A 13,835-nucleotide genomic window follows, 5' to 3' on the forward strand; every position below is an offset into this window, starting at 1 on the left:
ACAGTCTAATTTAAAAACTATCATGACTTGTACAAAACTCAATATACGACACATCAAATCAAAACGGGTGACTGTGTCAATATTGGTTTTAATTTTCAACCTCAATTTTCAATCTTATTGACTAGGCGACAAGATTGAGAAAATCAGATCGAAAGAATATCGATGTAGCGACTAAAACATACCACACACAATGGTAAACAACACAACATAACATAATTATATCTACCTGTTAGCCAATGAGGCTTTTCACAGACATACTCATAAATTTAATATCCATAATCTTGAATATTTTATAAATAAAGTTGAAAATACAATGGATATTTATAAAAGGACACACGTGTTTTAATCTGTTTGGAGGTCACGACAGCAGCGTGATGTGATTTTACTCTCCTGCCATAATAATTAATAATAATTATGTTTCGAAATCAGCAAGTCTTGCAGTAACTTTTTATTTACAAAAACGCCTCAAAGTTTTATTAAAAAACCTCATTGAATAACAAACATCACTTACAAAATACAAAAACAAAACTTACAAACGTATTCAGGTATCATAGTCTTCATCGATCTGTAGATTGCCCGTCAAATCTATGTCGATATGGGCTATGGGAGTTTTAAATTTCTTAACCTCCTTATGTGGTTTCGAATTCTGCCTTTGTAATCTCGGTTTTTCTAGAGGGCTTAAAACTTTTATCTCGGGCGCGGCTAAGCTTTTAGAAAAGTCTATGTTTAAAATTGGCGTTACAGGCGTGTTGTTGTTCTGTATTGGTACATCTACGTAGAATTTCGTTGGCTTTGGCACGTCGACTTTTGGGACGAAATTTGAGGTTGACGGTTGCGCGTAAGTCGGGTTGGGGGTTATGACACTGGTTTGCTGTACCTCATCGGGTAGCGTTTCTTGGTAGAAGTTTGCACGAACCTTTGGTTCTGTTGACTTTTTGGATAAATCCATGACTGTGTCTGTGGAGACTATGGTGGAGGAGGGTTCGGGCCTGTGCCTATGTATATCGGGGTCCAAGGAGATGCTGCGAGGCATGTCTCTTTGGATCCGCGGTCGGATTTCGCTGCTACTCGAGCTATTGGAGTCATCTCTGGCTAGTCGGCGGGGAGCTGAGTCTGAAAATCTGAAGGTTTTGATTAGACTATTTGCTGATGAAATTACGAACGAAGGACTGTTTTTATTTCTCATCGAACTGGGGCCCGTTTCTCAAAAACTTGTAACTTGTAATACAAGTGGAAGTCCCTTTCTAACAAAAGCTGTCAAAAAGTGACATCCGCTTGTATTACAAGTTACAAGCTTTTGAGAAACGGGCCCCGGGTCGATCGAACTGTAATTTTAGTACCTATCTGAGAAATTAAAACACAGCTTAGAATTTACTGGGCCTTTATTACCTAATCTAGGCCAACATTGAAAGCGTTATGATTTTAGCGGTCTAATATACTTATTAGTAAGATATTTGTGTTGCGTTTATAGTGCGATGGAATAAGAGCGGAAGTTAATGCAAATATATCCGCATTCATAGATAAGTCATAAAGTTCAAGTCCCATATCAACATCCGGTAAGATATAAAAATAAAATTATAACGATACCTATTGTCACACAGATCGGCTACTGGTACATACCTAGTTGTATGAAATACTAAGAATTTTAAGTACTCTAGCTACACATTTGGGTATATAACTCCAATACTTCAGAATGTCGGGTGTCGGGTAATTCCGTAAATTCCACGTAGGTAATTCCATCATATTTGAGTCTATTCTCCGAATTACCCGAACATCTAAAGTACCTTTTACTTATATATTTAAATACAAATACATAGTAAAATACGAAACAACAAACTAGTACCTACTCAATCAAATCGGTATTTGAACTCAATACAGTCAGCTTCGTAGGCAACCCTGTGCTCAAAGACAAAGATAAGGCACGAATACGAAGTAAGATATGATAAGTTGATAACCTACCTAGATGAATTTGGGGAGTCCTCGGCGCTCATCATTTCTTTCTCTTCTGCCGCCGACACATCTGGTATGTTTGCGACCTAAAACAAATAAATACATGTTACAATCATGAAAATATGGGGCATTATATATGAAAAGAGACCTTATTGTCGAGGCGCTTACGCCGCACAGCGTCGCGCGTCCATTTTCATAGATAGCGTCATATATTATTTTTAGACTTATAATCACATTTTGTGTTCCACATCTCCTCTAGTGAACGCAGCCTAAAGAGCACGAAGGATATTTTGATTCCAAAAACGTAGTTTTAACGAAAGGACAGAACTCACCAAGTTCTTAAGGATATACACTGTTTCTCGTGTGAAGGCCTGTAGGGTTTCTTAGCTGAGGAGAGATTCTACCACAGTTCAGGTTTTGAAGAGCTAAAGGTTAAAATAACACTCACCAAGTCTTTAAGGAAGTCGAAGCGAGATTCAGCTAATATACACTGTTTTACGTGTGAAGAGCTGAGGGTCTTCCTAGCGTTCCTCACTTGTAGGCCTGTAAGGTTTCTTAGCTGAGGAGAGATTCTACCACAGTTCAGGTTTTGAAGAGCTAAAGGTTAAAATAACACTCACCAAGTCCTTAAGGAAGTCAAGGCGAGATTTAGCTAAGATACACTGTTTCACGTCTGAAGGGCTGAAGGTCTTGGCACTCTTAGCGTTCCTGGCGGTCGTCACTTGTAGGGCTTTGCTGAGGACTGACCCTACAAATAATGGTCCGATTTTGAAGGACCAAAGATTAAGGAGTACATGCCAAGTCCTTAAGGAAGTCGAAGCGAGATTCAGCTAGTATACGCTGTTTCACGTGTGAAGGACTGAGGGTCTTGGCGTTCCTGGCGGTCGTCACTTTTAGGGCTTTGCTGAGGACTGACCCTACAAATAATGGTCCGGTTTTGAAGGACCAAAGATTAAGGAGTACATACCAAGTCCTTAAGGAAGTCGAAGCGAGCTTCAGCTACACTGTTTCTCGTGTGAAGGACTGTGAGGATCTTCCTAGGGGTCCTCACTTGTAGGGCTTTCTTTGCTGAGGAGGGATTCCACCAGAGTTCGGGTTTTGAAGAGCTAAAGGTTAAAATAACACTCACCAAGTCTTTAAGGAAGTCGAAGCGAGATTCACCTAGTATACACTGCTTGACGTGTGAAGGGCTGAGGGTCTTGGCGTTCCTGGCGGTCGTCACTTGTAGGGCTTTGCTGAGAAGGGATTCCACGAACAGCTCCAGTGTCCGAGGTGTTGAGAGGAGTCTGAGTTAAGGATCTTTGAGGGTAGGCAAAATATTTTTATTCTAGGCTAAAAAAGATATCATATAAACAAGTTTCTGATGTTAAAAAAATTGTCACACACTTTTATTGCTGACTGTACTTCTTTTCTTTTCATTTGCTTGTAAGAACTTCTCGAGACCTTTCTAATGAGCGTAAACTCGATGTGTTTGTGTTTTTCCATCGAGGAGTCCCTTTGGATACCTTGCGACTGCATCATCAGATCGGCTCCATGTTAGCACATTATTGCATTTTCATCGTAATTACGGTAGTACTCCAAATTTCAGCTGAATCAGAAACCGGGAAGTGGTTCCAATTTTAGTTACAAGATTTGAAGCACTATATACATACATATACAAATATAGGTAGGTATATAAGGTAAACGTACTGGTGCTCGACGCGGTACCAGTACATGTCATCTTGAAACGTAAGTTGTCAATAGAGGTGACAGCAGGGTGTCATCTATTGGGCATTAACATGACGAACATTAGTACGTTTACCTTACGCAGTGAAGCTAAATAAAAGTGTGTAAAAATAAAAAGAAGTGACAGCAGATGTGTGATTTTCATTATGTAGCAGTCTCATAAACTACTATTATAATTAGCAACGCAAACATACAAGGTATCTTCATTAAAAGTCAGACATGCGTTTTCATCATAGCTTTGCTAAACCATACCATACGCCGGTTAAGGCAATCGTGGACATGAATATTCATGTACGATTGATAGGCATTGTAATTTGACATAATGATTCGGAAAGGATTATTCCCACTAGTTACCAGTGTTACCACTGGCTTTGTCACTGGTAATAACTTAAAGATAAAGATAAAAGATAGTTTATTCAAGTAGGCATAATTACAATGCGCTTAAGAACGTCAAATAAAGCTAGGTAGACCGGCTCCAACCCTACACCTCTGCCCCGAGAAGATTTAAGTCCCCCCTCAATTGGAGGAGGGTATCCCAATATGGCACCGGCAACAAACTCGGCGGGACACATCTTTAAAAAAAAATTACATCTTATAATTAACATGCATTACGAGAAAATAAGTAAAAAAAATATACAACTTGGTGGTAACTAGTGGGAATAACCTTCGGAAACTGTGTGTACGGAAAGATTTATGAATTTAGGATGTTTGTGTTTATTTTCATCACTTTGAATGTAGCTATTAGGAACATTAGCATATACATTGAGGATAATAGTAGTTAGGTTATTGTAAGCGGAGACTGTATGGTAACAATTATACACAGTGGGCTTGAGCACAGATTATATAATAGTACTCGAGTCCCGACAGAATTTAACTACGCATTCCTGAGGTAAGGATCTAAATCATAAGGAGCAAAAAACCTTTAGGTATATGAGTTTTGGCCAAATTCGACAAAAAAAATATAAACGCTGTCATGGACTAACCTATATAGGTTAGTCCATAGGTTAGTCCATGACGCTGTTATACAAAGGTGTTTTTAAAACGCTTGTCTAAAGGATGTCCCAGCGGCAGATTTTCAATTTCAGAATTTGATTAACACATTCAGTGCCGAAAACCCGACTACTGGGTATTTTATGATTTCGTTCCCAGGCCGGACAACCCGATAGTCGGGATCGTGGTACTAAGCTACTAAGTAGGTACAGTTTAATTATATGAATCTTGACGACCGGTCTGGCCTAGTGGGTAGTGACCCTGCCTGTGAAGCCGCGGTCCTGGGTTCGAATCCCAGTAAGGGCATTTATTTGTGTGATGAGCACAGATATTTGTTCCTGAGTCATGGTTGTTTTCTATGTATTTAAGTATTTGTATATTATATCTATCGTTGTCTGAGTACCCACAACACAAGCCTTCTTGAGCTTACCGTGGGGCTTAGCCAATTTGTGTAAAAACGTCCATTAATATTTATTTATTATTTATGAATTAATTACACTAAATTTTTGTGGCCTGACGCGGATGTCTTGTTTGGCTTCAACTCCCAGCACTTGGAAACAGGGATCGGAACCGGCTTTTTGCAAAAACTTAGAACGAACCATATTTTTTTAATTATTTTATACTCGAAATGTAGGACTCGGTTGTGTTTTTAGGTTACGACTTCGTATTATTGGATTGCCCAATTAGAAACGAAGTAATTAGCAAAAAACGAAAAAATACCGTTTCCGTTCCCATACAAAAAATACCGGTATTCGATCCCTGCTTGGAAATGCGCAAAACAATTATATGAACGCGACGTTGGGAGCCAGAGGGCTTACCGCAAAATTAGAAATTTCGTTATCTGCCTCTAAAAAAAAATTGTAGCTTACATAACATTAAGGGTAGATGCTTGTCCAATTGTAACCACAGCTTGTTCCAGTATCTTAGGATATTCGAGGCTCGAGCCACAAGGAGGCAAACATACTAACGGCTCGGCCACGACATTGAGCGACTTGCGACGGCGGCAGCGATAACCATAGGTTGGAGCGAGACACAGCGATCGGACGTTTCGTTCCCACCTATGGTGGTCGCTGCCGCCGTTGCCAGTCACGTAATGTCGTGGCCGAACCATACGAAACAAAGTGATTTGGGGCTTCAAAAATGTAACTTTTCTGTAGAATCGACATCACGTGCGCGGGAAACCTTACCAAAGTCAAACGTAAAGTAAATAATTTAAGCGCTGTCCAGATCGTACTGGCCCATTTTTTTAGGGTTCCGTAGCCAAATGGCAAAAAACGGAACCCTTATAGATTCGTCATGTCTGTCTGTCTGTCCGTCCGTATGTCACAGCCACTTTTCTCCGAAACTATAAGGACTATACTATTGAAACTTGGTGAGTAGATGTATTCTGTGAACCGCATTAAGATTTTCATACAAAAATAGAAAAAAAAACAATAAATTTTGGGGGTTCCCCATACTTAGAACTGAAACTCGAAAAAAAATTTTTTCATCAAACCCATACGTGTGGGGTATCTATGGATAGGTCTTCAAAAATGATATTGAGGTTTCTAATATCATTTTTTTCTAAACTGAATAGTTTGCGCGAGAGACACTTCCAAAGTGGTAAAATGTGTGTCCCCCCCCTGTAACTTCTAAAATAAGAGAATGATAAAACTAAAAAAAATATATGATGTACATTACCATGCAAACTTCCACCGAAAATTGGTTTGAACGAGATTTAGTAAGCAGTTTTTATAATACGTCATAAATCGCCTAAATACGGAACCCTTCATGGGCGAGTCCGACTCGCACTTGGCCGCTTTTAGGTATTGATTTGCTATGCCCCAGGGTGGAGGGCGGGGCAGCCTTCCAATGTCTAGGCTAGGCTATCTAGCAGAATGAAATATAAGTCGACACATTTAAAGGAACTTATTGACCTACATTTCGTATGGCGCCCAGATATACCTAATTACCTACAAGTAAGTCAAGTTTTTGATCTGAAAACTTTACTCAGGGAACTTACATTACCCTACGGTTACATTTATTAGGTACAGTCAGTAGCAGAAGGGGCTGTCCATAAATTACGTCAACTATTTTTGACGGTTTTTGACCCCCCCCCCCCCCTAAAATCATCCAAAAATCATGCTTCGAATGACCCCGTTTCCGTCTTGCTACCATCATCCGATGTCCAGACCCCCCTCCCCCTAATTTGAAATGACGTAATTTGTGAATAGCCCCGAAGTTGCTAAACGGGCGAGGTGTTCATTATTTACATTTACCTTTTGGCGCCATAGATGTAAGTAAAATGAGGTAGATTATGGTATAGTTTGTAGCTTTCTAATAGACCCCGAAGGCTAATCCTATTGTCTATTGTTAAGAAAAACCGCTCGTGCCACGTGCCACAACCACCTGCATAAAAAATCGGTACTTCGGTTACTGAGTGCCGACGAGTCGAACGCTACAGAACCAGTCTAAAATGTGTCATCGAGATGCGTAACAAAGGCGCGTTATCGGAGAGCGCACCTACACTGGTTTTTTGAGCGTTGGACTAGCCCGCGCTCAGGTGCCAAATAGAATAATTAGGACCCTTTTTTGCAGGTAAGTAGCACGTGCGGTTTTACTGAACAATAGACAATAGGATAAGCCTTCGGGGTCTACTAGAAAGCTACAAACTATATCAGGCGCACGATCGTGAGCTATTAAATATAGGTTACGGAACCTATATTTAGTTAGCCGTATGGGTGACGCCAACCTGTCAAGTTGTCAAAATCGTTGGATCAAATTTCAGTTTTGTCAACTATGAACGTCACACGTCTACATAAATAAAAGGACATTGCTTGGCGCGCTCTTATTCTCCTAACAATAAGGTCGTGTCAAGATTATTTTGAACACCTCGCCCGCTTAGCAAATATTGCTGCTGACTGTACTAGTGGTTCAGTGAGCTGGACTTCGGGAATCAGGTTCGATAGTTGTAAATTTCAAAAAAGGCTTTTAAATAATTTTGTTACTGTTGTAAAACTGTTTAAAAAAATGATAATCCTAACAGAAATGTCGAAGTGATAGTAATGTGGAGTTTTGTTTACACACTTGGGTCAGTGGGTCGAGTACCACCTGTGCTTTGACCTCCTAAGGCTCACGGTCTTAGCTATAGTACCTATAGTAGGGAGGTAGGTGCTGCATAATTGTTTTCCATCGTTTTTTAGGGTTCCGTACCCAAATGGTAAAAACGGGACCCTATTCGGTCGGTCCGTCCGTCCGTCCGTCTGTCACCAGGCTGTATCTCACAAACCGTGATAGCTAGACAGTTGAAATTTTCACAGATGATGTATTTCTGTTGCCGCTATAACAACAAATACTAAAAACAGAATAAAATAAAGATTTAAGTGGGGCTCCCATACAACAAACGTGATTTTTGACCGAAGTTAAGCAACGTCGGGCGGGGTCAGTACTTGGATGGGTGACCGTTTTGTTGCTTGTTTTGCTCTTGCTCTATTTTTTGTTGATGGTGCGGAACCCTCCGTGCGCGAGTCCGACTCGCACTTGGCCGGTTTTTTTTTTTCACGGAAACGTACGAACGTGTCTTGCTATTTCAGTCTGCCTCAGTACAAAAAGTACTGAGACTACTAAGATTGATTGATAGCATGACAAATACAAACGTTTCCGAGAAAATACGATAGAAAACAATTATGCACTACTTACATCGTACTTACTTATTTAGTTCGATGAAATTTAAATCATATCAATTCAGACATAGGAATCCGTGGAGCAAATTTTCTTGACACGTACCTAGGGACTTCCTATATCGATAAACTCAATTATCGATGCTAGGCTACACTCCAACTTTTTTAATCGCCCGAGATACGTGGTAGACCTATAAATAAAATATATTATAAAATATAAACTATATCTCCAAACTTACACAGCTTAAATTTGTTAAACTAAAAGATAAGCTGGTACATATTACAGTTTAAAATAAACTCAAACAAAGAGTCTAGAAGATGACGTGTCGTTGCGTTATCAGAGAGATGAGAGCGTGAGCGATAACCGGAGGCCTATTCGAATTATAAAAATGATAGCTTGATTTGACACTGACATCATGTGAACTTGACAGGACACAAATTGTCCCTTGTAACTCGTAGGCTAAATGACGATATCTCAAAAACATTCGTTCTAAAAATGCAACTTTCAGATAAAGAATTTAAGGTACAAGTTTACATTCAACTTTTGGCGTATTCCCATTTATCTAGAATTTTGGAAAAGACGGGATTTTTTTAACGTATGCAACTTATTCTCCTTGCTTTAGAGTTCAAATTAGCATTTAGTCCGATCTTAGTCCAAGAAGGTTTTTCAGTTTAGGTGTCTCGAACTGTAGGTAATTCATCTTTGAGTGTAGATTACTCCTAAACTATTCTATTACGAGTAAGAGGCATTAAGTGAATTAATAATAAAAGTTTGTTTTCTTTTATATCAATAAACATTCGGTGGTAAAAGTTAGGTTGAAATGAGTACTATCTTCGTAAGACCCGGGGCAATTTTGGCGCTTTTGAATTTGGAACTTTCTTTTATTTCTATACGAGTTCAAAACTCGAATTTAATTTGTACTTGTACAATTACACGGGGTCTTACGAGGCTATATTTTATTGTGACGTCCTTCCAACTCGCCGAAAAACAGTCCGGTCTTACCCGCCTGGGTATACCTTAATTATTTAACTTAATGAAAATTGAAAGTAATAAAAGAAAGCATTCTTCTGCATCACATTTTCGCACTTTATTTAGAGACTGACTGTTGACACTTAAGTTTAATAGCTCGATCGGTTCGCGACTGTTCCGAGTAGTAAGTACATAATTGTCTAAGATAGGCGGTTTTCACACTGGATGCTATTCACACTTCGCTCCAATGTTTGAGCGAGACAACGCTATATTGCGCGTGTGACGTTATCTATGAAAAGGGACCTTATTGTCGATGGCGCTTACGCCATTATTAACGATGCTCCGATATAAATACAATGCCGCGCGACGCTGTGCGGCGTAAGCGCCGTCGACAATAAGGTCCCTTTTCATAGACAATGCCCCATATAGCGATATCCCGATCCCGCTCGCATATCGGGGCAACGTGCGAATCGGATTTAGTGCGATAACCGCTTTAGAAAAAGAATGTGACATACATGTGTAAGGAAGGACCGAATGAAAACATAATTTGTGACGTCACAGTGAGACTTCTGTACGTAGTATTATTATCTACTACATACGTGTTATTCCTATTACATGATGATCAAATCAACTTGAGATTGTTTAGACTGTTTAGAGTGCGAATACGCCTACTGGAGTCTGCATGATCTGAGTCACATTTCAATATACCTAGCTATTTAAAATATGACTGAAGAATATCTGTACCAGGCGGCCTAGTATGCGCGCTACATCTTGCGCGACTTCATGTATGGAGTCGCGCGCGAGAACGCAACTCATGCTAGACCGCCAGAGGTAATGTATGTGTCGGCGGCCAATCGTAAAATCAGGCAGGTCATGAAGTAAGGCATATTGTGAATTGTGAGAATCGTTGTCTCATTCCCCGAGTCTACGGAAGCGGGGCTCTTATTTCTGAACAGTTTGCCCTTCGGGCATCTGAAGCAACGTAATGAACCTATCCTAACTATCTATTGGTTTAAGGTGACTACCGTCAAAACGTTACACAGGAACTTTACGATCGGCCACCGACATATAATGTATATGCACTTATGCAGCCTCCAAACTAGTTAATGGGTTTGGATTCCGGGTTGGTAGGGTTTTTCTTTTAAATCTTATTGACCAGAAGGGACCAGGCGGCCTAGCCAAGGTCACAATCGCTTTCGCTTCGCCATCGAATCGCTTTGTGTCTCTATCACTCTTCCATATTAGTGTGAATGTGACAGTTGCGTTTCGTTCGCTACAGAGCGTTAGCGATTGGCATGTTGGCTACGGGGACAGTATGGACCAGACTTTGTGGTGTCTACATTTAATTTTAATTAGGATCAAAGGACTTATATTAACTGAATCAAACCAATACAAAAGTCATAATAAAAGAGAATCTAAAGGCTTCGTCACACAGGCGCGTTTTCCGGGCGCGGCGTGAGCGGGGCGCACCGCTTTTACATACAAAATGTTCACGCCGCGCTTACGCCCCGCCCGGAAAACGCGCCTGTGTGCCGAAGCCTTAAGTTGTAAGTACTTATGTTTCTACAGAGTGCTTGAAATGAAATATCTCATTCTAAATGATGGTAAAAAGTATAAACATCCCAGCCCTCATCAAATAGTGATAGTATGAAAAAATAAGTAAATTACTCTTTTGACCATGAAATATTGCAATTAGGTATTACATATTTAAATGTGAATATAAATATGTTCACAATTTCCATTCTGTGTGATAAGATCAGCCATCATGAAAATATGAGTTATAAAATAAAATGTAAGTATCATGTAAAATTGTAATTTATGTATATTGTATACGTAGAATTACATACATAAAAATAATATCTCTTAAAGTTTTTTTCACTATTAACTAAGTTATTTTTATAGGCACAGAAGTTTTTATCACTACTTTTCTGGAAAAACTCATCTTTAACTCAATAAGGTTGTGTTATTTTATCACCTACTTCCTATCACCTAGGCCAGGGGTTGCCAAAATGGGTGCCTCGGCGTCCTGGTGCGCCATAGACACTAAAGAGGGGCTCCGTAAGGCAATCCTCCTCACCATGTTACCTATCTAATCAGATCAAATTTAACTTACAAGGGCGCCGCAGACTGAAAAAGATTGGGAACCCCTGACCTAGGTACGACTGCGCTTGAAAAAGATTGGGAACCCCTGACCTAGGCCATCTTCAGTCTCATCAATTTGATGTTATCATAATATTGTATTGACTGTAGTCTTTCTTCAGAACCTATAACAAATTTAACTAATTAACACATTCATTGCCACCAAGCCAAACAAGACATCCGCGCCAGGCCAAAAAAAGTCATATAAAGCTGTAGTACCACGATCCCGACTATCGGGTTGTTTGGCCTGCGAACGAAATCATAAAATACCCGATAGTCGGATTTTTGGCAGCGAATGTGTTAAGATTCTGGATTTTGATTCTTTTTCCTGACCCAATATTGCATTGGGAAGCAAAGGGTTAAGTGTAAAGATAAGTGTGTTTATTGTTGTGATGCTGTGCATATTAATATATAAAAACATTTATACATTAGTGATTGCACAGTTCCAATATTTACACAACACATAAAATTAGGATAAAGATTTCATTTACGCTGCTCATACTTTTATCTCTTATGTCATATGTTATTTTATGTCCCAATAAAAATAAAATCGTAGTCGCGAAAGTGCTATTAAATTGTATAAATGAACACCATATTATTGGGGTTTACTTATTTAGTATCATTATGGCTATTACTAAAAGCAATAAAAAATATGATATATGTTGAATGTTGTTAATGATTCCCCTGCTGGACCGTTCATTAGAGTTTATAATTAAACGTAATTAAGTTCAATTGCTCGCTAATGATCCCCAAGCTTAAACAAAAGCTCCAAAACCATTGTCTATTAATACCAAACAACAAACATAATAGAAAAACAAAATAAATAATGACGAATCTGATTAAGCTCGTCTATTGAAAAGGATATAAATTATGATTGGCACAGCCTGGGCCACTTTCCCGACCTCCTCGTCTGTCTGCATTATCTTCTTAATTCGCCCCTACAAATAAACAATATCTCGATAGTACAATCAATCTAAAAACAACACCTATTTCACACAAATAACGTCGTTGTACGACGCATAACAACTTACGGCGGGAAACCGGGCGTTGTATTTTCTCTTTTTCGATGGCATTGTGGTAATCCGTTCACTTTAGCACTAATTAATGATTAGAAAAAGCTCACTTCACCATTGGAGTTTGATGCATCTCGCGCATTTTTGAGGTTATAAAAGGGAGACGTTTCGCAGAGTTCATTTATATACGAAAATGACAGTTTTGCCATATTTTTTCTTAATTATATTTTTTGTAGTAGCTACATTATTTTTATTTCAATGTGAAATTCAAGTCTCTGATTTAAACTAATGAATTTTGAAGCTTTAAATTGAAGTATCTAGTATAATAAACAAGTGTTTAACTTTATTTATGTTGAGTTGGCGGTTAAAAATGATACGTTGGTCATCATAAAATCAGTGAAAAAAAAAAAACATATGTGATGGGTACGTTCCTAAACAAGCTATAACTTTGCAAGTGTAATTTCCTTCGACTCGATGTAGCCAAAAAGAAAAGTAAGTATAATTGGACGTAGCGAAACAATTAACAACTGAAGACTAGCAAAACATTGAAAGCTATAAACCTCTGAATTTTGCAGATAAATTGAAGATAGAAAAAATTATTAAACTATTATTTACTCGTTTTGGAGTAGTTCTTTAAAAATTAATTTAGCACTCTGGCTAGGGTTGCCAGATCGAAAGACGCTATTATCGGGAAAAAATATAAAAATGTCGGGATTTTGAGACTTAAGTCGGGAAAAAAAAACATTCAAATTAAAGTAGTAATTGTATTAAAAACAACGATATTTTACATTATTGGCACTACGTCAGTTGCTCTACTTGCTCTGCCCATAGACGTTTTGATATCGCTGACTCGCTCGACACGGGTCGCTCGCTCGCTCGACGACAGTTCGGAACTTGAAATTATTGTTTTATAACGTGCAGCTGTTTTTCGGGACAATTTCCACTTTGTCGGGAATCGGGAACACATGCTAAAAATCTGGAGAATCCCGCCCAATCCCGACCATCTGGCAACCCTAACTCTGGCCACTCTGTGCATTAAAAAAAAAATTAAAATGGCGTCGCTGACGAGGTGTGTTGATACTAGATTTAATAATTATTAAATTACTCAATAACTTATTATATTTACTTATGCCAGCAGTGACATCAATTGTGTTATACCTTGACTCCATTTTAAATCTAGTCAAAGTCCTATCCTAGGAATCCTAGTTGTAGTTATGTGGTATTCTACTTGCTGTTGTTTGATGTCTTTTGGTATTGAATACTCAAAAACACACCAATTAAATTAATCCTTTCTCTTCTATTCTATACTGCTCATTAATCATGTTTCGAAAATACCTATAAATCTATAACTTATTCTACCTTAAAATCCTACTCAACACATGTCTTAAT

General features: G+C 38.8%; 1 protein-coding gene across 3 annotated transcripts; it reads right to left on the bottom strand.

The window, feature by feature from the left end:
* Positions 1-471: 471 nt before the first annotated feature.
* On the bottom strand, positions 472-12,645 carry LOC134658708 (dr1-associated corepressor). 3 transcript variants are annotated; one of them, XM_063514362.1, is made up of 6 exons: positions 12,465-12,645; positions 12,299-12,371; positions 3,112-3,222; positions 2,918-2,949; positions 1,960-2,036; positions 472-1,121 (listed from the first exon to the last, which is right to left on the bottom strand). In XM_063514362.1, exons 1-6 carry the CDS (start codon positions 12,504-12,506, stop codon positions 542-544), a joined length of 915 nt encoding a protein of 304 aa, XP_063370432.1. In that variant the 5' UTR covers positions 12,507-12,645; the 3' UTR covers positions 472-541. The 3 variants fall into 3 exon arrangements, with proteins under 3 accessions (XP_063370432.1, XP_063370431.1, XP_063370430.1); XM_063514361.1 differs by lacking the exon at positions 2,918-2,949 and adding an exon at positions 2,399-2,430 and having other exon boundaries at positions 12,465-12,644; XM_063514360.1 differs by lacking the exon at positions 2,918-2,949 and having other exon boundaries at positions 3,080-3,222.
* Positions 12,646-13,835: the final 1,190 nt, after the last annotated feature.

The sequence above is a fragment of the Cydia amplana genome, chromosome 23, assembly GCF_948474715.1.
Source record: "Cydia amplana chromosome 23, ilCydAmpl1.1, whole genome shotgun sequence".
Classification (NCBI taxonomy): domain Eukaryota; kingdom Metazoa; phylum Arthropoda; class Insecta; order Lepidoptera; family Tortricidae; genus Cydia; species Cydia amplana.

Coding starts and splice junctions, on each gene's coding strand:
- LOC134658708 (XM_063514362.1), bottom strand. CDS start 12,506: ATGCCATCGAAAAAGAGAAAATACAACGCCCGGTTTCCCGCC. Junction 2,037..2,917: donor TCGACTTCCTTAAGGACTTG/GTATGTACTCCT, acceptor TATTTGTTTTAG/GTCGCAAACATACCAGATGT. Junction 1,122..1,959: donor GACTCCCCAAATTCATCTAG/GTAGGTTATCAA, acceptor CAAAACCTTCAG/ATTTTCAGACTCAGCTCCCC.